This window comes from Hetaerina americana, unplaced genomic scaffold (genome assembly GCF_022747635.1).
Source record: "Hetaerina americana unplaced genomic scaffold, ioHetAmer1.1.p SCAF_5, whole genome shotgun sequence".
NCBI lineage: Eukaryota > Metazoa > Arthropoda > Insecta > Odonata > Calopterygidae > Hetaerina > Hetaerina americana.
This window is the reverse complement of record NW_027287095.1, coordinates 3,317,438-3,344,027: the sequence shown is the minus strand read 5'-3', so window position 1 is coordinate 3,344,027 and position 26,590 is coordinate 3,317,438. Positions and strand designations below refer to the sequence as shown.

The following is a 26,590-nucleotide window of genomic DNA, read 5'->3' as shown; positions in this document are numbered from 1 at the left end:
AGAATTCAACTACTTCGACCGTTTAGGCGTCATCAGGTACAAACCCAAACCCCATTGTATCTGATGTTGCTTTATCGGGCGACACTAGTTTTACTCTTCCTTTTATCAAATTAAGCTGCGGATACTAGCATAGTTAATTTTAATTGTTTAATTTCAATGTTCCGTGCCAGCAAAGCAGCGCCTACCATGGAGAATTTTATCTTTGGTACTGGCAATGCAGTTACTCAAAGACGTCGGTTGCTAAAAATACACAACTAACCTTCATAAATTCCACGCTTGATTCAAGAGGGTTGTCAAATCTGAATAGGAGAAGGAAGTTCTCTTCCATTGGTAGCAGTTGTGCCAGCTGTAAAAAAAATAAAGAAAGATATATGCACACATTTTTTCCCAGAGCTATTTTCTTAATGTGATGTTTTTTTTAGATTTTTAATAGATATTTTAGTATCCTGTAAGTCACCAAAGGGTGTGTGGCAGTAGGTGAATACACACCTGACTAATTTTTACCCGAACATGACATTACTGAGTCTACACATTCCATCTCGTTAGTCCCGACGCAATAGGCGCTCGGGAGGAAATGACTCTTTTTCCAAAAAGTCATCACTACGCACTTTTTTTAAGTTTAATTCTGATTGCCAAGTTTCGCACCAGCGTTGTATAGCATTAAGATCATCTGATAAAACTCTGTGCCCTCAGGATTACGGGTATCACGGTAAACCAATGCATCGTCGGTCAAATCCATAAAAGTTTCATATTTTTATGTAATATAATAGGAGATTTATAAGCGATATTTTTTTTCCAATTCTAATTGCTGAGTTCTCGTAATTTTTTGTTTATTTGTTATAAAATGACGTAATTCCGATAATCACCCACTAAATAACATTACATAATCACTCTATTTAGCAATTATTTCAAAATAAATCTGACTAAGTCCTAACCCTTAGTAATTATTAACATATTTGGAAAAAATTGAATAGAACAGGGATTGGAAATTTCTATTTGTGTCGGGCTCTTGAGTACCACTGTGAGGGGAAACCAATGTTCTGCAATTAGTTCACTGTGGTTGTCAAAAGCGTTGTTCACACTTAATCCGTTCGAAGTTCAATAATTAAACATTCGAGGCGTCGGGGTGAAACCCTTTGCTGGTGGTTCTGGCTCCGAGCCATAGTTTGTAGACTCTTGGGTTAGATCATTACCCGATAACGCGGCTGGAACTAACCTGAAGGCTTGGGGGCTCGAATGCTTCGGGGAAAGGTCGTTGAGTTGCCATAATGTTTTTCCAAAGTTGACTTTGCTGTGCGATACCATCTTAGCTCTCAAAGCATTTAATAGAATAAATACTAGGCACATATTTGCATGAGGGCTACGACGTAGAACACCCGTGCCTATGGCAATCTGCTGTCATTAAAAATGTGAAAGTATAAAGGGTAAGCGTACATTTTTTCTTCTACTTGTCAATTTATCAAAATAACATACCTTAAAGGAGATATTTAACAAAAATGAATGAGAAAAATATTGTTCTCCGTGGCTCGGCATTATCCTAGAGCGAAGTGACGAGTGTGATAGCAATCTAGCTAAGTAAAATGGTATGAAGATCAGGCTTTTAAGTGAATAAATTTTTTTTATTATTTTAGGAGACTTACTGTAATGACTACCTTGATGATAACGTAGATACATCCGTGAGGAAATTTTAATGATTCATTCATGAAAGGAAAAAAAACAGAAATTCACGTATGTCCTATGGCTGGAATTAAGAATTTGAGCAAACAAAATGAACTTTGAGTTTTATGCTTTAAACTAATATTTTAACTTGAAAATGCCCTTAAGAATTTTACGGTCCATGTCAAGTCTTACTCAAGGAAATTGATTTTTAATCAATACATTGTCGGAGTTACTCTTTGGTCATGGTAAGTTCTGAGCTTTCAATACCGCAGGCATCTTTCTATAATGGTTCAAGGTATTCTTAGGATAAACAATTTTCCGGATTAAAAAAAAATTGAATGGAAATTATCCGGTATAGAGAATTTCCCTCAACTCCACAAATGGAATGTTAAATTTTACTGAAGTTGGATTCGGGTCATTATTGTTTTTTAGTATAAAAACGTTTTTATAATGTTGTTGAGTGTAGCTATTCTTGGTACTGGGTGGATGTATACGGACTAAGTGATAAGGCACTCTGATTTACAGTAGATAAAGGCTACCGAGGCTTGTTTCCGGCGTTTGATATGCCTTGGGAATCATCAGAGGAGAGTGCTTCGAAAAATTCACTACGCGCACCCTTTTGTGGCGCTTGTCCTTTTGCTCCACGGTATCGAGTTGACGTGGTCTCAAAGGCCCTCCGCCAGAGTTGAAGGCTCACTTACCTCCCGGATGTCGATTTTTCCGTCCTGGTTGTCATCATACGCTTCCATGAAACACTGCTTCAGCTCCCCCAGCATCGCATCCGACACAACCTGAGGGTTTAAGAGAAAGTTCCATTTAATACTGACTCCTTTCTATCTCTTAAGTCACAAAGGTAACTGTAGAAAGCAAGTAGGCAAATGAAATAATTGAAGGCTTTTCAAACAAAGAATTTGAGTCAAAAAGAAAGTGGCACTGATTTCATTATCTTGATTGAAGAAAAGTTAATTTTATTTTTATTGAATATAGTGAGCGAATCTTATCAACGAATATTGTAAAGAAGCTACCTTATATTTTAGAATCGGTTCCATTAGAAGAGATTTAATTCATGATTACTAGAAGCAATCTAATGAAATTAATTTTCTTTATTCATCCATGCTAAATGGTGTCATACTTACTTCAGGTACTCCACACTTAAAAACGTCCTGTTGAGCCATCACGCGTATAAGTGGCAGAGTATGTTGTATGCCAACTATTTATTACGCAGGTTATCGCAGAGAACTAAGGATTTTCCCAGTCGAATGACCATTAAAGGAACCGAAGGTGACAATAAAAAACTAATTATACAAAAAAACTAAGGGGCTCAAAATTATAGATGCCATCGATTAATCAGATGTATATTACAATCATTTACATTTATCAGTTCCGTATTCAATTTATTTTATCACATAAAAATTTACAGATTTTGTTCAAAATTGTCTAAAACCTTAATTAGCGCTTTTACTATTTAGCTCCTGATATTTTCTGCAAACGGTTCCCAAATTATTTCCAGCAACACTTTTTTTTTACCGTAGATAGTGTTTCAATATATTCCATTAAAGTTATCCAAGTTTCTTCAGCTTTTTATGATGTAAGAATGGTTTGAAGGTAAGAGTTTTCCAATGTACTTGAAATGCTCCAAGTGACTCAATTAAGTGCTGCTAATTTTATAAGAAATTAAGTTATTCCTATTCAATTACACTTAGCTGTAACAAGTAGTTTTAGGAGGTAAAAATTGATTTTAATTCCGAATCTAATTTTGAAACACTTCGAAGAAAAATCAAAGTGTCTAGATAAATATTGATTTGAGGTCTGAAATTTTTCCCGAAACGCATAAGAGAACCCATTAGCTTATAGGCTTGAATTTTCTTTGCATGAAATCCTTTGAATCACTTGGCCACTTTTAATTCGTTTAGCTGGTGTGGGCATAGATTAAATATCCTTTGGTCCTACTTGATCTCGAGTGTTTCTTGAGTCAAAATACCATTTAACTTTGTAGTTTACATACAACCCTTTGGTTTATATATTTGCCTGGCATAAAGTCTGACCGTCTTTCAAAGTGTATTGATTTGTTAGCAAATTACAGAGGTGAATTATAAAAATATAACTATTTGAAGGGCAAATGCACGGTATTTTTCTTAAATACAATATATGTATTTTTGTCCATTATTTTTGTTGAGCAGTAAGCAATTGGTCATTGTGTGCTTGGCCAAATATTTGTCATTCATAGAAGATCTGGGACACTGTCATAACAAAAGCATTAAAGATAAACCATTAATAATTTTATAATAGAAAAACCCACACAGATATATGTAATACTTCATGGCCGGACATATTAAGACAGAAAGAATGATGAATATTAAATGATATATAACCTATAAACGTAGAAAATCATTAATTGTAGAACAAAACTTATCGTGGTGATCCTGAAAAAAACATATATGCACTGTCATATTAAAAAAATCCTCACATCCGTCTCCCACATAATAATCACGTATACGTTGCCACATCACATATATTTTGCCCTCTTTTCTTTTGTGGAGAATCTTCCTTAGTTTTCCACGACATTCAAATATTCTCCCGATATTTTCATTACTAAACTTTCCATTACTACTCCTTTCTTATTTTTACGTTTCATCTTCATATTATGGAAAGGCTATGCTAGGTTTTACGCTAGCTATTTTCGACTAGAATGAAATTATTTAAAAATCAACATAATTAAGATATTTATAAACCATAGGAATCAAAATTAATGCATTCATACAGTCATAATCAATATATTTCATTACATTAATGAGTGATAATATTTAATTTTAGATGTAAGGTATAGCATGAAATCTGAATAGTAATGTAAACCTTTTAATTTTACATAAAGCGGCCATCCTTAGCTGAGTTTATAAAGACAACTACTATGAAACTATGTAAATTCAAAATTCACAATGAGTTTCCACCTGCGCTTTAAATTTTTATTCTTGAATTCATTTTGCAGTCTACAATCATTTTTTGCCTCACAAAATATTCGGTAGATAAATGAATTGAATTGTTAATCAAGCTAATTTTTGCTTAATGAAGATCGGAGGCTTGGGGCGATTGCTTTTGGAGCATTAGTTTTTCCGGCCAAAGTGGTCTGTAGATTTAATGACAGACTTCCTGGGGACTTATTGAACTACATGTATATAGAACTAATATCCTTTCACACTTAGATCACTCCAAAAATATTCCAAAATATTTTGGTTAAACAATTGTACTTATAATTTCATTTTATAAAATGAATGACTACAAACTTAACGTTAGTTTTAAGAGAATAAAACAGTGAAAACAGTTGAAAAAATGGCATTTTAAAACACTAACCAGGACGATAAGAAGGAAGCACCGGCAAAAAATGCAGAGAAAATGATAATTGAAGAAAGGGAGGTAAAAAAATAGAAGAAAAACGGGAACATATAAAAAAGAGATATCAAAATTCAAACCAAGCTATAAGAAAATACAATAGGAAAAGGGCAAGAAAACCATGGTTTACGGACGAGAGAATTAGAAAAATAAATGGAAATATAGAAGGAGCTAAAAGAATATCAACAAAGAGATGAGTAGAAGGGAGTATTAAGGGTTGAATAATAAACTGAGGCATGAAATCAATACAGTGACAGAAGTGTGGTGGAAAACGTCGCCCAAAGGTACGGAAGATTGACAAAGTAAGGGTGAAATTGGTTCGCTGTACAGGAAGTTGAATGGACTTTTAGAAAGTAATAAGGAAATATCCATAAAACTAATGAAAGATTGGATAAAAGAATTATTAAATGAACCAGAAAAAAATCATGAGAGATGGAAACATTATGTAGAGAATCCATATGATAAAGAAATCCAACCGGCAAGCTAAAAATAATGAGAACATGACATGGATGAGGATAGCTTAGGCTCAGGAATATTTGATGATGAGAGAGAAAGGACATCGAGGGTAATGCAATCAAATAATAATTCTTCGGGGTACTGATTACTTAAGGAAAAATGAGTTTGGGTTCTCAAAGGTAAGAGGCTCGCGTGATGCTCCCGTATAGCAGCAATGGGGTCACTATAGAGAGGCACGTAGTATCAGGTAATATGAACGTATAGGAATGGAGGATGGATTTTTCTTTTTTTTTTTCAGATTTTGTAAAAAAACTTTTGACAGAAAAAAATTAGGTAGAGTTGATGAATTTAATTCAGATAATAGGATTGAGACTGGAGGGTTAAAAGACTAATCCACAAACTGCACATTTTTAAGCCTGGTCTTGTGCGAGTGGCGGGTGGAGAGTATGAATAGGCACTGCTAGAAAGAAGAGTGAGGCAGGATTGCCCATTATCTACCGTGCCTTTCGACGTATATGCGGAGAAAATGATTGAAAAGACATGGGGAGAATAGGAGACCGAAGGAAAAGTCGGTGGAGAATTCATAAAATCAAGTAGGTTTGCGAATAATCAAGTTTGAGTCTACCTGCCAATTAAGGGGCTTCAATCATTGCTGAGAGAATTGAGAAGTCAGTGCGTTAGGTATGAGATGAGTAAGGGTGTAAACAAAACAAAGGTTGTGCACTTATCGAGAAAGAGGAAAATTATGGGGATCGGGATTGGTGCGGTGGCTATCTTACTGGCTTCCCACCCTGAGGGCTCGGGTTCAAATCCTAGCGGTGTTGAACATTTTTCAGAGGTATATCGATCCCTACTTGAGGTACTTTGTGGAGGGCACTTGGAGTGAGTACGCCGTCCGGTGGATGGGAAGCTGCGGACCCCTTGGCGCCTTTCGTTAAGAGTAGGCTAATACCGACGACGGGTTTCTCTCCACCCTCTATCCTTTCCTGTCCATCCCCTGTGGCGCAAATACCCTTAGCAGTCGGTCGCCTCCCTTAAATACTACTACTAGGAAAACTATGTTACGTGTACGTATCGCTGCACCATTGTAATACCTGTGTAAATCCAAAAGCTACTTTAACTCGTAGAATGCTAGTGATATTAAACCATGGTAACTGCAATGGGACCGATATTAAACCTAGCTCTTTTGCTCAATGCAGTACCAGCAAAATCAACTCACAACTTTTAACTCCTAATTTAAAATGATGTGGGTTGAAAATCTAACAGCAATGCTGTGCGCTGTATTTCTTAACCCACGGAAAATACGACGCCATCATTAATCCTTCCTTGCAAATCTAAAAGAGTTTCCCTTCTCATTTATTGAGTGGCATATTTCACCAGTTAAGCTGCATATGAGTTCACAGTCTTGACAGGCTCTCCACATAATTTAAGGTTGATAAAACTCTCATTAAAGTTGAGATCATCGAAGTTTAACATTTTTTGAGACCTTTCGTGCGTTCATGATGAATCAACCTCTTAGCAACTTACTGAAGAGTAGTCTCCGTTCCCCCTCTATCGCACCCCGCCGCCCCATTCCATTTCAACTTAAAACCACCATTGCCTCTAACCTCCCCTCCATCCATCTTTTCTCGGCCATTCTCTCCTCTTTCGAGAGACCCTGGTAAAACTTTTATCGATGTTACCCTCCCGTCCCTTCTCATGTCTGCCTTGCTTATGTGTCCCGGCTTTATTAATGGGTGCAATAAAAAACCAGCAGGCTTTTAAGGGGACCCAAATATAATTGTTGCCTTGTCGAACAGCACGCCGCTGCGTAATTGAATTTCCTCATCGTGCGTTCAAATTCTGATCGGAGGGGACGTCTCAGGACGTAGATCGATGCATGACATTTTCCATTCATTGGCCCTTTGCTAAGGAATCGCCTCAATTTTTTTCGACACTCGAGCTATCTACGGGCAATTAGACTTTTAAACTTCAAAATCATTCAACCTTCTATCAACAAATATTGGCGAGAGGGTCCAATTAACCTCCGGTCCGGAAGGCCCCTTAAAAGGCAAGAGTTTTCATAATTGTTCCCTGACTGAAGTCAAAAATGACCCTTTGTGAGGAGATTTACTCTTTCCCGCCTCGCATAGGGAGTGTGACCCGCCCCATCGCGTCTGATTAAATTTCAGTAGAGGAAAGTTTTTGAAAACGGGAAAGAACATTTAAGATTTGAGCTATACAAAATCACGACAACAGCATTTACATTGCATTCATTAGCTCCCATAATGTCATAGTACAGCCGGAAGAAAGTTGTGCCTTTCTTATATAAGCATTTATCTAAATCCTATGCCATAAGCTAAAACTATGACTGTCGCAACTAATCAAAAAAGATTCCTTTCACATCTTTCAAAGAAGTTACAATTTGTGATTAAATTAAATTAAAGAGTTATTAAAGAATTATTCCTGACGTTTTTCAATGCTCACCATGCTCATAAAAGAACAGGGATATCACTTTGGATATCGCGGCCTTTTGCCCAAATACGATAGCATACGAATGAATGAACCTATCTCGATAAGACTCCATTCGAGGGAGTAAGATTGATCTTTGAGAGAACAACAGAGTATATTGGAACTTAGTCACAAAACCACAATCGTAAATAACTCAATTATTTTATTATTCCTGTGGTTCATGTTCATGTCTTATTCTATTCAGGTGATGGAATGTCTGAAAACATAGTACCAATAGCGATATTTTCAATGTTGACGCAAGATTAATCTTTTCGCTTTGAACGTATCGAAGTTTATTTAACAATTTTGAAGCTGGAAATCACAGAGAAAAGGAAGAAGATAAAATTGAAATGCTATTCAAGCACTTTAAATATAAGTAATGAAAGAATTGAGTAAGTTAATAGTCTGAAAGTAGGGAGCCTTTGATTTTATGGCTATAATCGATATTAATATTACATGGATACTCTGCCTACATAATTGACGTAAAATTTGATTAAACTTAGACGAATCAGGATTTGTCATATCGATAACTGTCCCTTCACCTCATCATAATTGAATCTAAATGTCCGAGAAAATACCGAATCATCGATATTGAGAGAAAAACCAAAGCATTTGGCCATTTTCCCTGAATAAAGACTTTTGCATCGCTTCAGTTCTGATAGCCACGAAACTGCTAACATTAAAGTTACATTCATCTTCACTTCTATCTCGTCCGATCTGAACTTTTAACCGAATTACTACATATCAACTTTGCAACTCGACCTCCTTAAAATGTTTTCACCATGAAGTTTTTTCTTCAAAGAAAACTTTTCTCAAAGTACTAACTAAATTTTTCTCTTGGATCACTATTTGTGGTGGTTTTGTACTTTGTGGTAGTGTTATTTCAGTGAGGATCTTTCCGTAACTGCATGAGACATTCCCGACTAAGCCGCTGAAAGATCTTTTTCAATTATCTCTCAATAATGGAATCCCATTGTTTGCTAATGGAAGTGGGAATGAATGATGTAATTACAGGTCCAAAGTTTGCAATCCGAGCAGCACATCCTTTCTACATGTCATGCGGCACTTTCGTCAATCGGAATATTCAAAATCTCTGATTACTGCCGATGCATCGAAGTATGTACAGATTAACGTCTTATTTCAGGCAACCAATTTCTTTTAAAAACAACTCACTACACTAGAGTTAATGAGATTACGCCGTATTTGTTATAAAATAAAGACTCCAAATATTTTAAAAACCTGTTGTTTGTAAAATGATTGAGAGACACGTATTCGAGTAGATTTAAATAATAGGAAAAGGAATATATAAAAAAAGGTACTACTGAAAATGTATTTACGCTCCAGGTGACATACTGTACATCCATTTATATCCGGCGCATTACGGCAAGAGAATGACACATACCAAAACGGTGCCAATAAATTCGTGCGTCATGATTATTCTAGAGATGTAAATGAAAATTGAAAAAAATATTACTAAAATTTTTCGAAATTATTGAATAAAAACAATAATGAATTAATTATTATACATTATAATCATTTTTATGTGATTATTTATATAATTTAATTTACTATACTTCATCGTGAAAAAAATATTGATACATGGGCAAAGATAAAGGCTAAGAGATTAGTCAAGTGTTCACCATTTGTAATTCCTCAAATCGGCTTGAATTGGAAGTTTTCGGAGAAAGCCTGAGGCACATACCTTATTTTTGCAGAGTTTAATGAAAGTGCAGTCCTTCATGTTATTTGCTCAATGATACTTGCTATTCCGCACCATATGCATCAATAATAGTTGACATTTCACTTTTGGCGGTTTGTTCCAGTTATTTGCAATGTATTTTAACCAATATGTAAACTACCAGATATTTTTCATTTAATCTCAAATTTTATTTCTTTTAGTTTCCGGGATTAACAGCCAGTATATTCAATGAAGAATCCGGATGCTTGGAGAAAACAAAAGAAATATTCCATTCACATGAATAAGATAAATACCTTCAAAATGTACAGGTATACATACTCCGAAGCCTTTCAAAGTAGGTAATTTCAAAAGAGTTCCCCTCTTTCCATCCCATATTCAATCATTCCAGACATTATCCTTTCAAGGTTGAGTATTTGTTTATAATTAATTCAAATACTTACCACCTGTTGAGATACAGGTACATTTGCCATGCACGGTATATGCCATAGTAGGCATTTGGGCGTGGGACTCAAATGAGAATTGAGTGTATTTAAGGAGTAAGTAAATAATCAAGCTCGAAGAAATAAGTTTAATTTAAGAATCCTCTGCTATATAATTACTATATTCGGACATAATATACCAGTTTAAGTAAGATTTTAGGCTCTATTTAAAATAATATTCGAAATCCTTAATGCAAATTGGAGGCCCTAAACCTATCACGAATACTGAAGGTAGACGAAGATGAGACGTGACACTTCAGGTACCACTCGGCTTTTTAATTGAGGAATGCAGCATAATGAAGCCTTTCCGATCAAAAAAATATATCAAACTGAAAAAACTTATAGATACATTTTTGAGATTCGTTATCACGAACAACATGGAAACAAGGAAACGAGAGGTCATGCAGGAGACCGCATGGATTGATTCATGCAAAGGTAGGTTAATGAGTTTTATGAGTGTATTTTAATCACAGCTTAGCTTGTATGGAAGAAGGAGACGAGCAAATAAAGGGTGCAGGATTTAGTCGCGGCGTATGAGTTAACCCCCTTTGAGTTCCAACATCGTCCGAGAACGACCCCCTTATCATTGCCAAATGGAAAAGATCCAACGAATGACCATTCGGTCGAGCAGCGTGTGAGAGATGGAAGAATTGAGGGAATTTTAAACCATTCGACCGAAAAATTGCCCTGACCTAGTGACCCTATTTCTGGTTAGCCACCAATGTCCGATTCGAGCTACATTGGGAAATTTATTCGGTTTCACCTGGATTATTTATCTCGGGTAGGGGCTGAACAACTGTCAGCGTCGTGCCATTTCGAAGGCTGTTTAAGTTTTTCAAAACGTATGAGGGAACTTTAAGGACACTCGTTCCAGAGTTATAATGCTCATGCATAATCCGGAGTAAAACTTTGGAACACATTAGTCACAAACTTTGTGGTCCAGGAGAGAGTACTCGCACAAGGTTCTCGGTCTTCTTTCATCACAATCTTTTCCTCTTTACTCTGCCGACGTCTCCCCCTGCCAATCTCACCCCACACCCCCGAGGAAGTTTAGGTGGGAGTGATGGAAAGGATAAAGAAATGGGGACTGGGTAGTGTGGGAGGGGAGAGGGGCTGCTGTCGAAGGTGACGCATTAGCGAGCAACTTTTGCTGAGGAATCGTAGAATCTCGTGCTGGAAACGCGCCGAACATGCAGAAAATGTTGGGCCCATTAATAACAATGAGAGCGTGTTCCATATTTGCCCAGAAACTGCAAAACTTCTCCAGGAACTTCTTAAGGCTTGGGGGAAATGCACGTGTGAATCTCAATGCAGAAGATTCGAAAGCTTCTTGGCAATCGACATACCTGTACATCCAGATTATACCTTGCGTGATAGTTTAATTTTCCCAAATGTGGATTCAAATATATGTATGTTTATCAGAAATTTTTCCACACTGTTCACACTCGTATTGCAAGAATTTAATGCTAGCTAATGACATTGGAAAACCGATGGTAATTTGCAACGGACGAAAACCGCAGAAAAAGTAAGTATTCCGTTACGGGAAAATAAATCGAACTTTCACAGAATATAATTTCCCGACGGAGATAAAATGTGTTCTTTATTTGATTCACTAAGCAGTTTCTGTCGAGTTTATCGAGTTATCAATCACACCACCTCACTTACAATTTATCCTAACGAGCGATGTCACCTAGTGGTAGAACGTACGACTTTTGACCTTAGGTTCCGGGATAGGTGACAGTAACACCCTCAGCACCATACAATTCGTGCATTTCTTTGGCCAAAGCCACAAGTCAACTTAGAGACCCTTTGAGTTTACTTTTGTTGGAACTACTGATAGAAATAATATGCTTCAACATTTGTTAGCTCTATTTGCCAGAGGAAGCGTAGTCTAAAATTTTTATACTGACTTTATAGTTATTTTCAGAGGACTCGAAAATTTCATTGCAACTTTGAGAGACTTAGATATTCCTGGGAAACCATATTCGGCGCAGGGAAAGGAGTACTTCCCTTCCTGTCCCACCTGAATTTCAAAAAACCATACACTCACCCGTTAAACGAGCTTTCGTTTCGATTATTATGGGTTTTTTCCGCGCTCTATACAAAATTCTTGTGAAAACAGATTTTTCAACGTAAGCCATAAGAAACTAATGTGTTGTGCCTCAAGGTGTAACCCCAAAGTGGTAGAACTAAGAAAAACGGATGCGGAGCATTAATAAAATCAGAAGGGTAAAGAAAAATACTTACGAAAGAAGGAAAATACATAAAAATTTTGTTGGGCTTAACTTTGATTGGCCAAAGTTGTGTCATCAAATGAATTTCATAAGGGATAGTCGAGTGAGAAGCGCAATTACCATTTCCGGGGAAACTCACCAATCAACCTCATGGAAGTTAATAGAACATTATGTAAAGGGACTTTTATCGTTAGACGTTTGATTTGGTTAATAGCGCATATGTAATATTTGAAAAAGTACACGATGATCAAAACCAGATACCTGAAGATGGATAAGCTGGATTTAGTCGATGATACATTGTCTTTCTTTCTTTTGCCTTTCTTCTAAAATGAGTGCTGTGATGACTTTAGTTGTTAGGGCTTGATGATACCCTCCTAAATCGGGATACCAGGTTCGGTTTCGCGTGTCCTAAGGTGTGTTTCTTTGGCAGCCTCCTTCCTTGACGAAGGGATAGCATTTTAGTTTCTAAAATCAGGCACAATAAATAAATAAATCGGTCCAAGACCAACAAGTTCATTCGTTCGGTTCTTTCTTATGCTATGAGCAAAAGAATTTTGACCCCATGTCTCTGGCGAAAGGAAGAGCGTCTGGATCCCATTTCGAAATCTAAACGGCCAAAAAAATGTATTTGTCCAATTAATGTTTGCAGCCACTGTACGCCTGCAATTGGTATTTGTAGCTGTCGCGTCATAAAGAAAAGGCTTAGATAAGTTACCATGAATAAGAAAAGTATGAAATTAGCATATGGTACAAAATGTTGATGTATCATAATATGAAATCATTTTATGACGGGTGAGATGTAAACGGAAAATATAAAGTGAATTGAATAAAAGTTGCATAGAAATATAGTTTAAGGCCTATTAACTACTGGTTTCTCCCCGTGGCAGGTGGGCCAAAGGGGTCATTTCCCTTGCAACCTAAGCATTTGACAAGGCCCGGCTCTTTAATCTACGGAAAAGAGGGTACCTATGAAAAAGCAACCATATATTGATGACATTTAAAAAATTTTCAATCGATGTGTGTATTTTTTTCCAATCGCAGAAAAATTAGTAGTAGTATTAATTAGGACAGGCGACCGACAGCTAAGGTAATTTGCGCCATTAGGGAGGAATAGGAAAGAAGGATGGGGGGAGAGAAACCCGGAATTAGCCTACTCTTAACGAAAGGTGTCAATGCGTCCGCAGTTTAACGTCCCATTTGACGGACGGTGTACTCACGTAAAATGCTCTCCACAAAGCACCTCGGAATACTACTGAAAATATCTGCCGCCGCCAAGATTAGAACCAGGGCTCTCTGGATGGGAAGCCAGTACGCTAGCTACCGCACCATCTCGATCCCCAAAGAAAAATTTAAAAAATTAAATAAAGTCGCACTTTAAATGCAAGATATCTACTTTGTATGAGTTCAACTTGGATTATAATTGAACGGTTAACTTTTGGCAAAATGCTTATAATGTAATGCGTATAATATAATTTATAAAATTTGAATACCATCACTCACCTAGAGTATACACGTAATTTTTCCAAACGTGGGGACATGGCCTTTATGCTTTTCTTTCCCCAAAAAAAATTGTGTAAGTAGATGAAACATTGAAAATCTTGCGGGTATAATGGGTAAACGGTCCAAACGTAGATAAGTAGGGTGAGAACCCCTGCAGACAATGAATCAAAATCTCCCATAACTTCGGCGGATGTGATTAAAATAGCAAATTCGAGCAATATATAAAAGCTACTACTTTAGGTAAACAAGAGTTTCAACTAATCTAAGGGAAAATCTCGGTTAACCTTCAGTCCACTGGGGTTTCGAAACTTGCAATAAAGACTTCATGCGTTCCCACCAATCGACCAACTCAGGCAAGAGTTCCGCTGCTTGACCCAGCCGTTAACCCCCCACATGTTTCCGTGTCATCGTCTCGTCCAATCAAATGCCAGGAGACTCCATTTTGCCGGCCATGGAAGCAAAAACAGCCCCCTCGTGACCAATCTGATTTCCCGAGATGATGTCCTTTCTCCCCCAGTATATGGCTCCCGGTACATTTGACACCTGCGCCCGAAATCTTATTCCCCGGGCTTTTGATGAGGAGAACAGCCCTTGGACTGCTTGGTAACTTTGATGATCGCCTATCGCGCATAAAACATTTGGAATCATTTCCTCTTGGGGTTTTCTACAGCAAATTCCTGAACAGCACTCCTGAACAGAAAAAAGAGATTCTGTACACAAATAAATATTCGTTGGACACAAGACAAACATTTAGGATGGGAATGGTTTGCGCTTTCACTACAAACCCTCACACATTGACAAGCTAGATTTATAGATTGAAGATTACCTCTGTTCATCAATGAAGTTATTAAAAACCTGAATTGAGTATTACATAATTTAATTGAAAAATAAAAATATTCCTCAGGAGGAACTCGGAAACTGGAGGATATTGTTTTATGTTTACCAGAAAAAGTATTTCTCAACTAAACTGTTTGAATTTGATATACATATATATATATATATATATATATATATATATATATATATATATATATATATATATATATATTAAAGTTTGGCAAGATATCTTTGAAACCAGTTATTGCTAAAACTGAACATAGTTTACAAATCTTAAATATGTGAATATCGATTTACACTAATGACTAATAAGGCATCGAATAATGACTTTGCAGCAGTAGTCTTGCAGATATCAAATATTATAAATATAAAATTTCATTCTAAGCAATACCACAAGAGTTTAATAGCATTTAAATATAATTTGTAATCATTTTAAAACAAAAACTTTTTATATATTTTAATATATTCGATGGTATTTTTTAGAAATATTTATATCATTTCTCACCGGGTTCTTTTCGCGATCTCAATGCTCCAATTTGAAGAATGATTTATCGTCATTCTGCTCATTTCAGTTAAATATGTGCCATTTAATTATTTACGCCTGGGAGATATTTCATTTAGGCTGATGTTAGTTATTCCCTCGTCACAAAACGGTAATTCATGTCTTCAGTAATGAGACTTATAATCTCAAATTATAAGCTTCCGCGACAGGTGCGAATATGTTTACTTTTGGCACGAGGAAATGTTAATTTTGGCACATATCTCACTTCGCGGATAATGAATTGAGGACCATATCAGCGTTTACGGTATAAATGAGACATAAAATTAGATGGATGGAAAGCCAGCAAAAGATTAATTCAGCTTTAAATAAATTAAATTTAAATATAAAGAAAATTTTTACTGCCTAAAGAGACTTAAGTGGTGAGGGTACAACATTTTCTCTCTTTTTATGTGCCAAATTTCTGGCAATTTGCGGAAAATTTAATGTATTGCATTTTTTTAATCGTGGGTAAAATTTCACTTGTAAGCTATCCAACAAGTTGACAAAATAGACATAGTAAGATACATAATTTTGGGATACCTGCAGTGTAAAATGTAAATGAAATTTAATTCCGGCACATGGGGAAGGGCCGCCGCTTTCTATTTAAACGCAAACTCTTTGTTACTTTGTTTGCTCACAAAGGAGACACGTAAATTTGTGCTTGTTCTCAATGAATTCAATATCGGGATCAAATTGAAGGTACATGTCAATTCGGCTTCTCTGGCGACCCTGATTTTGTAAATTTGAAGCCACGATGAGGTAATTAATGGGTTTTTAGAGTAAAATTGGTTCAAAAAATCTCAATGCTGAGTCTGCATCATTGCAAAACCTCATTTAAAGGAAGGCTAATGAAAAAAGACCCTTCGGCGCTTAGTTGTTCGGTAGGAGTGTCTCACAATCGGGTTGGGCACGACTAGGTACAGATTAAACTAAGTGTCACCATTCGGGAAAGGCAGTCTTGAACGCAGTAAGACACTCTCCATCTATTCAACGAAAATCTCCTCTAATTAACCACAACCGGACCGCGGAATTAGTCTCGGCTAATTAGTCAGCCTTTGATGTTGTCCGCTACGCAGGAGGTAACGAATACCTTTATGCTAGGAGATGTGAATGAATGAACCCCTTTATCACTCAAAAGGGCCGGATTTTCTGCTGTGCAATTGTTCGTTTCGAAGTGTCAGATTAATCTTACCGAGCCGGACGCGGGAGTGAAAGAGGGGAGATCCGTCATTTCTTTTGAATTCTCACTCATTCCTCTCGTGCACGCTTTCACCACCTTGCGTTTCTTGTCATCACGGTCATAAATCCCAGCACCCAATGGAACCTTGTGGGGTGGGGGAAAAGGTGCGGGGATGGAGAAAGGAAGGGAGTGGAAAATCGTTCGGAATCACATCGCTATAAATCAGCGGAATTAGAACTTCCGTTTGATTTTAACGGAAAAATCTAAAACTTACCCTTGTACATTGTATTTCAAGTGAAGGCTCATTCAAACAAACCGTTGGACACAGTAGCCGTACTGATGAGTGAAAATGAATACTAAAATAAAAGGAAATGATTATTTTATGATAATTTCATTTGAACATAATCTCTTGGTGATAGAGCGAAACTAAGAGTAGTCTCCCGCTTGAAACTACGACGGAGAACAATCATGAAATGCTTTTTTTGTAGTCAATTAACCCTGAAAGTAATTTTTATTCGTTTTTATCTTGTTTTAGATAGAAATTTATAGTATTTTATTTGCATAAATAAAGGCACCTGAACTATATTTAATGAAATTACTATTTAAGTTAGACATATTGATCAATATTCGGAAATTATTATTAATTAAATGAATATTTGGAACTTACTATGAACGGTAAATTTATAGCATTCGTTCGGTAAACACTAAATTTTATGAATTATTTTCTGCGTACGTCTAACCCAACCACAGATGTGCTTACATTAATACATTGGTTTCTCAATGAAGTTGTTTTAGTTAATGATCGATGCCCCGGAGATATAGGCATATCCCAAATAAATACGAATTCCATTCGTTAAATAGTCGCGGAAAAGTTTCAGTGACATTTTTGTTCATTCGAGGATACTGAATTTTCGGCCAATGGGGAAACGTATCCTCTTGGAAAATATTTTGGCTACATTTAACATCAAAATATAGACAATTAACGACAACTACTTTTTATATCTGTACACAACATCAAAAAGAGTTCAGCTTTAGATTAACATGCTAGAAACTGTGGTGCTCAATTTGAAAATACTGCAAACATTGAAAGAAAATCACATTATTTCTTAAAATTTTGGACTCTAACTCCATATAACAATGATAAAAAATAATTCGATGAAATGGTATAAGTTTTTTCCACCGGTGATAAATAAACTTGTTGCTCTAAAATATATTGAAAAGTTTTTCAAATAAACTCTAATATGTAATCCTCCAGCATCTCGGATGTGACGCTAATTTTTTTCACCCTTGGGGAATACGGGCCAATTACTGTCCCTTTTTACGCTCAGTATCTCACCCGAAGAGGACCCTTGAGCGTACTTCCTAGGTAATAGAGCTGGATTTCGTGAAGCATAAAACGTCGCATCTGTGGCACTTGCACTGTTTTAAGTTATTTATAAATCATCGAATGTCATCACCTAACACGGCGCCACTCTTGACTTTAGAGAGGTCCCTCGGAAGCATACTTGGGGGACACGCTCCTCCACATACACACACTACACACACACGCACATGCCCCCAACTTACACCCTCGAACCCGCCACTCCCAACCCCACCCTCCAACGCCAGCCCGCCCGGGCTCTCGCGTCCCATCCCCCGATCCACCCACTCAGTCGGCCCCCCTCCATCCCTCCCTCCAACCCCCTACCCCCGCCCCCCCCCTGCCGGGTGGTGGCGTGGCGAGAACCCCAAAGGTCGATACCGCAATGCGGAGGAAATAAGCGCAATGGAAAAGACAAAAGAAGAGAGAGTGGCGCCCTCGCCCTTTTCGGGCCCTTCTCTCTTTCACTCCTCCTCCCTCTTTTCGCCTCCTCCCCCACTCCCCCCATGTGCCCTCCTCCCGTCTCGCAAAACTTTTACCCCCTCCACCCCGTTAAACTAATCAAGTGAGTATCTTCACATCCAATCCCAGGTCTCCCCTCCGAAAAGAGCGAACATTTCAGCGAAAAGAAGACGCATGCTTTTTATCTTTCTCTCTATCTTCCCATATGACCGTTTCCTGTATGGTTTTCATTTTTCATTCGGACGAGACGGAGGGCCCCGATGCTTCGAAAGAGGTGGATCTAACCCTTCCCGCCACACGAAGAGACGCGCAAGGGCACGGGGAACGAAAACGTCCGGAAAGACACACCGGGTGTTGGAAAGTCTTTCGGCTATTTTTTTAAATTCCCCTTTCAACCATTGCATTCGACGTTTCAGGAAGTTGGGAAGAAGCGGTCACCCTCCCACGATCCCCGTCGGGGCAAATTTCGGTGCATTAGCAAGTATTCCATGAGGTCGAAAGGTGGAGAGGAGCTGCTCGTGTGTCTATGCCTTCCTTATTGGGCGGGGAGGACACGGAAGGAGATGTCTGAGAGAAGAGGAAGGAAAAAGAGGGTGAGGGGGCGATGGGGGAAGGGTGGGAGAAAGGAGAATGTGGCTGCGTGGGAGGAGAGAGAAAGAGAAGGGAAAGCGAGCGAGGGAAAGTTACGAGAGTCAAGGGGCGGGGAGCAGGGAGAGGGGGATGAGGGGTTAGAGGACGGGCATGAATGAATGAGAGGGGAGTGGTGCAGGAGACAGGGGGAGGGGAGATAAGTGGCGGGATGGAAGGCAGGCCGTGGGGGATGAGAGACCGACTCGGCCGGAGGTGATGGGAAAGAGATAGCGGAAGCTATCTATTCCGACACATTATATTTCCGCGGATGAATTTCAACATTCCCTTAATTTTTGGCGCGGGTGGTCTGAAGGTTTTCCCCCTACAAACGCGAAATCTTCAACTGCTCCAAATGGAAGTCATTTAGAACCGCAGAAAATAGGTCATCTCCCGCGCGCAATCTTCCATCACTCCCCCACACGCGGCATCTTTTCTTTCAAATTCATTTTCTGATATACCTACATCGTATGCTCATTAGCGTTTGTTTCGTCGGATAGCAGTTTCAGAACCCGAAGTTCTGTCTGTTAAAAGCTTCTTCAGCGAGCGAATCGAAAAAAATATAACACAGCACAATTTATAGGAGGAGTAATTTGCGATCACATTGTTGCATTAAATTTTTCGATTTCCACGGAGTATTAAGTGTATGAACTTTGTCCCTTTTGCAAAGATTTTGAAAAGAGGGATTCCAGTTATTCGGTGGAATACAATAAGGGTGGTGTGCGATATAGAAAAGGGATAGGATGAAAGGACGAAAAACCAAAGTAAGTACACGCCAGAAAACGCCGGCAAGTGATGGCTTTCATAGGATACCAAGTCACGTTTGATGGATTGAGAAAATGAATCAGTTGCCTTTACATCCGCAGATCGATTGGCGAGGTGTTAAAAAATCAGGCATTTATGTTGGAACCATGAATCCCTCTCCGTGTTCCGCATGAGAGTAAAGAAAGAGTAAAATTACTTCTGAAGGAAAGCGTTTCGTTTAAATAGATCTAACATGGCATATTCATTTATTCAAAGATTAATTAATAGAACACTAAATCGATTCCGTTTTCTCATCTCCACTGACAGAAATCTGTAGTTATTGTTGGTTGTTAGTTTGCCGGACATTATCTGCTCACGCGTAATGTTTGTAAATAATGTTTTACAATAGCGCCTAAATTAGTTTAATGCAAATAAAAAGAATGATATAATATAAATCGCATTATTCTGTATAATTTTTCTTTAACGTATACATGACCAAATGTGCGTTCTCTGCGATGCGGGATATTTAACAAACATTAAATTTAATTGACATACTAAATAACGAAATACTTAAATGACTCCAATTTAATCACTCATTCGGCATTTTGGGTTGAAAGGTGTACATATGCAAATTAAATCAATAACATTTAGCCACAATAATTAATGCAAACATCTCTTGAAAAACGGAAAGGCGCCAAATCAATTCGAAGCCAAAGAACGAGAGGGAAAATTTTAAATCTGCTAATTATCTCCAAATTTTAATCATGAAGAATTAAATAAAATGTTTAAGATTTAGGTAAGAGCGTAAGAGAGCTAATTTCTGTGCTCATTACTTACAAGAAAGTCCAGATGTAACGCGGCAGAAGAATTTTATCGCCGTAATGAAGAAGCCTGGACATATGCCGGCATTGGTGCATAGTTTTGATAATCTACGAGGAGGTCGTGCTGGGAAGTTGATCATCTTACAATTATCAGGCTAAGAAACTGGGAGAAGACGATTCTAGAAGACCGTTCCTTTATATTTGGTTAGCTTATTTATTTCCTCTACCGCTAATTCACCGCGTTTCGGAGCGGGGCTATGATGAGAGAGAGAGGTTGTGAGAACAGGGGGTGGGATGAGGGGCGGCGCCCCCGGTTCGGTCCCCAGCACGAGGAAGAAGGATGGGAAGACGGCAGCCTGAGCGACACGGAATCTAATTTCGGAGCCGTGCGTTATGTACTTTGCTACTCTTCCACAGCACCGGCGTGCGTGGGAGGTCGCTTGGGCGATAAAATATTAGCAGTGTGGTGAGTGTCGTGTCGCGGTTTCGAGACGGCTGCACGAGCTCCTCTTGCGGGAGGGGGGAGGGTGCCATCACCGCAAGCCTTCCCTCTTCCTCTCGCTCCCACTCCCACCCCTCTCTGCCCCTCAGACAATAACGCTTCCGTGGGCCATTTCTCTCTCGAAAATCCAATTTTCGACAGAGATGAGGAGGACTAACAGATTAGCGGGAGGGCGGGCGAAAGAGAAACGAGAGAAGCGGCGAAATGATATGTATAACAGTGGAGTGAGGGAGAAGGGGGGGGGTGGGATCGGGAGTGGAGAGGGAGGGAAAGGATAGGGTGAGCTTGCGGCGGACGATAATCCGCCGAGGGGGGCAAAGAATCGGGATGCCCCGGCAGAGGAAGCGGCGCGCTAATACCGTGGAAAATTATTCCGTCATTACTCGTGGGACGCGTTCGGATATGTTCACTAATTGGGAGTAATTAGTAAAAAGCATCCTCCGGCCACACTTGTGGAAATTAAGATATGAAAGTTGACATTGCATTAGATTCGGAGAGAAAATGAAATGTGGTCGATGGAAAAATTGGTTAAGATTATTTGTCTCGATGATTTTCAAAATAATTGGTTAAGATTATTTGTCCCGATGGTTTTCAAAACGAGTCTTTAATAGCTATAAGCTGAGCTTATTAAATCATACCTTGCACTTAAAAAATAAGGCGGATGCTTTCCAGTCAGCGGCGGTAGTGTCAAACGTACAAAAATGCAATTCATTTTACTCTATTGTTTTCACTTCTATCAATTTTATATATATTCAAACACGAAAACCCACCATACGGCGAAAATATATTCATTCACATCGAAATAGATAAGGAAATGGGATATGAACACATATGAAGGATGAGCACAGAAGAGGGAAGGTGGAATCGAGCAGATTTGAAAACACGATGTCTGCAGTATATTAAAAAAACAATTTTATATGGACAATAGTAAATCAAATTTAGGTTTTAAAATTTCTAAAACTTTAAAAACTCAAATATTCATCTCAAACTTAAGGATTCATCAAGTTAAAGAATATTGGGAAAATTTAACCTTTCCACCCTTCTAAAAATCGATAAAAAATAAATTTTTACCATGGTTTTCATAGAACAGGAATATTTAGGTATAGAATATACGGTGTATACACTATAAATGCTCTACGAACCTCTTTGCAATATTCGAATTCTCATTCTATCAATTATTTCTCATTTTTTTCGTCCCAGAAAATTGAGCAAATTCTGAAAGAATCAGGCTGAAGTATCTAAATAAATAAATGATGGATTATAGCTCTTCAAGAACAGTATATGTACTGTTGATCTAGAGATAATAGCTATCAATATGCAACAATTGAAAAACTATGTTTTATTAACGACTTCAAAATCGGTGCTGTATGTATGCAGGGAGGTAGGGTAGTACTGTCTGCCGCTAAGTTTCTTGAAAGCTGGAAAAGAAAATACTTTGTTCTTCCACATATATTTTATTATTCACGACCTTGGTTTCGACTCACAAAGTCATCATCATCAGGTATGATGACTTCGTTAGTCGAAACCTATTTCGTGAATAATAAAATATATGTGGAAGAACAAAGTATTTTCTTTTCCGATATGAATCGCTTCCACAAAGTGACGCCTCAAACCATTCTAGTTGCTGGAAGCGTTAAAGGGGATTACTCTACTTTTCTGCATCAAATTTTTAATTTCAAAGGATAACCACTTGATAACCTAAAGAGAGATAAACTATTGACCGCTATAAATATCGGACTTTTAAATTGTTACCAAAAAATTAAAATCAGCCAAACGAATCAGCAGAAACAAATGTAATATCACCTGTTTCTGCCGATTGCCATTCAACGGAGCAATACTGTGCCAGTCCGGCGCTAATCTGAGAGGGGAGTTGAGAGATTGCACCACCGCAGACGTGTCCCAGTTCCAGGCAATTGTGAAAAGAGATAAACTGATAATCAAATTATATTCCACTGACCAAATGACTAGTGAATAATGAATATCCGTCGAGGGGTCGACCTGAAAACACCGTGATTTCGGAAGAATGTGAATGATTTATGTGGCGCGACCATATAACTCGTTCAAGCGGCATAAACTAGTTAAAACGTTTCCCATTCAAAAAATCGTTTCACTCCCAAGTTGGACGATGCAGGTAATCAAGAATATACGCAAGAGATTAAGTGAGTCTATATAGCAGTATTTGTACATGCAACACCCTTCGATGGCTCCTAACAGAGGAAAAAGTAGCAGCCTGATTTTTATCAAAGAGTTGGTCCTTAAAAAGCACAGTGGTGCATTAATTTTAGCTGGTAATCTAGGAATCATGATTTTGACATTTCTTCTTGTCTCTTAATATTTCGTCACTGATTGGAAAATAACTTTTCCCGCTGGAAGATTTCCTAGAGGATTTTTTTATTTAGATCTCAACATATTTGAGATTCCTTCAACAACTTGTATCGAATCGCAGAACTCCGTTGTGACCATCACTCAACAACATCCCAACTTTTCTCCACATTTCCGGGAAACTTCCAGGCCATTGCATAAAGAAGGAAACGGATTCCAAAAGGTTTTTCGGAACCCAGGTCAAGAGTATTGACTTGGGGGATCTTTATTCTGAATCCCATTTCTCGGAGGTTTTACCTGGAATCTATTACCGGCTTTTTCAGACCGGTACTCCTAAGGTAAAGATAACCGTAGACTCTGTTCTGTGACTTACGAGCGACAGCCGTCTATTAATGACCGAAGCACTGTGGAGCTTTTTATACAATGAAATCTATTCAACCGGGTACCACAAATGTGCTGATACATGCTGAATACATGTTATTTTGGAATAATACAGAGTAAGATTTTCCTATTAAAAAACATGTAGTGCAAGTGCTAAGGCTAAGGGTAGACTTTTGTTATATTGCTGTAATTATTTAAACCCTATGGTTGAATCACTTTGCATTAGTAAGGGCATCGAAAAGTGAATCAAAATGAGCACTGAAAAGCAGGGAATATAGCAGAGTTATCCATTACGGCCGGTGCGTTTCAAAGTACGTGTATATAAGGAGCAAATGAGCAATTAGGTAATCAGTTAAGGGAATGCAGTCATTGCTGAGCTCATTACAAAATCAATGAGAGATAAGGAGAAAGCATATCATTTAAAAATAAAGATTATAAGATATTTATGAAATATGAAGACTAAAATAAAAATTGACAATGGAGGGAGTTAATAAGGGAATAGTCTATGCTAAGTTAAGAAAAAACTTTCAAATTAAAGGAATTAAATGATTACAGCTTAGCGTTAGGTAAAGAGTGTTTTCAAAGAGTAGGGATATTACTGGGATCTTAAGTAATGATGCAAAGAAAAGATTTCTTTACTTTGGTATGGAGGGGGGTCGTACGATATTTGGCTCCGAAAATTGGTTGCTTGGGTAAAAGGATGAGCATTGATTTGAAGATTTGGAGACACGAGAGGACAAAAATATTAAAGTAGGCGAGAAGAAATATCAAAAATGTGCCAAGTAGGCAGGGCTAGAGAGAAGGAGAGAAGGAAGGAAGGTTTTCTGAAGATATTTATTGAGGCAGGAAAAAGTAATGAGATCTTAATAGAAAATTATGAGCAGAAAATGGTGATGGAAGGGAAAATTTTAAGTCGGCGAGATATAGAGAGAAGAAGAATAGGTATTTTGGACGGCATGAATTAGTGAGTAATGGGGGAAGAAAGTAGTGATTATTTAGGTGTACAATGATTTGGTAGAATGAATTTTGTTGCAAGCCGAATTTGGATTACTTACACTCTTTAGGGAACTCATGGATTTTTATTAACAGTTGTCAGAGTCCATCTCAAGTTTACGTCTAATATTTAGATTACTACTTCGCAGTAAAAGAAAATTAAAAAAAGATTGAAATTTAGATCAGGAGTTCAAATAAACAAGTAAATTGATACCAACTGAAATAAAGAATGTGGAAATCTCTTTCATTATAAATGCTATGATGTTCTTATAAACAGAATTCTTAATGATCATATCTCTTGAATGATGCCAGAAAATGGAGGAGAGTTAACACCAACCATTCCCTTAAACAATAAGAAAAAAATTATGTCCGTGATCAGCTCACATTTTAATAAAAATATGGAAGGGAGAAAGCGACACAGAATTATGCCTACTATGGTATTCTGGAAGCGCAAAACTCTCATTTGCTGGCCTCGAAGTTTGTAATCTGCAATGATCTTAAACTTGGATTTTAAAAACAGTGATGTGCTATCTCAAATAAATTATCAATCCACCAATAGTTCTGAGAGAAGTATCTTTTTTACCTTGAAAATATCACCAAATTGCGAAATTTTATTTTTTAATTTCGGCTAACCTTTAGCATACATCCTGAGGTTAGAGAAAGTCTTCAATGACGAGGGTTAACCAGCGAAGAATATTAAAAAAATCCGTAAATCCAGTTTCTTTTTCCACAGAAGTTGAATAATATTTTCTGTTATTATCTGTCGTATTTGTGAGCGCATTAGCAAGGCAGTGCTCACAAAATACCGAAGAGATATTTCCCGACCCCTCGAATGGGCAATACGCGCATCGGTAGGCGTAAATTAGGAAAGACTAACTTCTCAGATTCCTCCAAGATGTTTTTAAAATATTTTTTGTCTACCGATGGCGACCTTGCAACGAAACCATGGTCGTGCAAAACAAAATTTCCGGTGGAAACTCTGTAAAATTAGCCTTCCCTCATTTACGCCTAGTATGAAAGACTCCAACCAAGTAACGTCTGAGACAGTGGCCCATCCGGCGGTCTTCCTTGCTCACACACATGCTCAAAAATCCTTTCTGCTCGCTCACGGTGTTTAATGAGTGAGACGTAGCAGGCAACCGGGAAAGACGTGACCACCAGATGAAATCTCTTACGGAAGAGCGAGCAGCGTAGGAAGCGAAGGATGAGCTAGCTATTCCGCTTCCTTTCACCGAAACCGGACCCGAAATTCCAGCCGACCCCTTTCAATCCCTGTCCCACTCCACAACCCTCTCGCCGCTCCTCACCTCCCGCCGCTCCGCCCAATCCCACTACCACCCTTCGTCGGGGACACCAGGAGGGAGCGCGGAATCAACTTGATGTGATTCTCGAAGCTCACGAAGCTGCACGATTCTCATTCATCGCCGAGCGGGTTCGTGTCGGGGCGGTGCTTCGTCGCACTGCCGGTCAGGTGGCCGCCGTCGGTGGCGTCCCTTTCAGGGGGATATTAAGCGCCGCTCCGGATATCGCTTTAACTCGCAATGCGAATCCTATCTCCGATAGTTTGGTTGCTGCGAGAGCTTGTAAAGCGGCGAGCTTCGCGATAAGGGGCGTGCGGAGGGTGAGTGGCCCAGTGCCGCCGGATGGATGATCCAGACGGGAAGGACAGGGGAAGGATAGGAAGGACGGGGGGAAGGTTTTCCGCGGGGATAATTATTCCGACGAGAGCTCAATCATACAAGTGAGTGGATTCGACTTCGGGCTGAGAACGGTGACGATCTGGGGGACTTGAGGAGGGGATTGAGTTAATATATTGAATTGGTAAACGAGATGAATATGAATTAATATCTGGGTGGGTCAATTTGTCTGAGATATCTAGATGAAAATTAATGCGGCAGTGCTGTTAAAATGTTGAA

The 26,590-nt window shown here is 38.4% G+C and overlaps 1 protein-coding gene across 3 annotated transcripts in view; it reads right to left on the bottom strand.

The window, feature by feature from the left end:
* Cbp53E (Calbindin 53E) overlaps positions 1–26,590 on the bottom strand; it is a 204,314-nt gene that overhangs the window by 29,307 nt on the left and 148,417 nt on the right. For all 3 annotated transcript variants that reach the window (XM_071592097.1, XM_071592099.1, XM_071592098.1), the window contains exons 4-5: positions 2,361–2,450; positions 260–346 (exon numbers count right to left, since the gene is read on the bottom strand). In XM_071592097.1, coding sequence (XP_071448198.1) covers positions 260–346; positions 2,361–2,450 — 177 coding nt within the window. The remainder of the gene's footprint in view (positions 1–259; positions 347–2,360; positions 2,451–26,590) is intronic.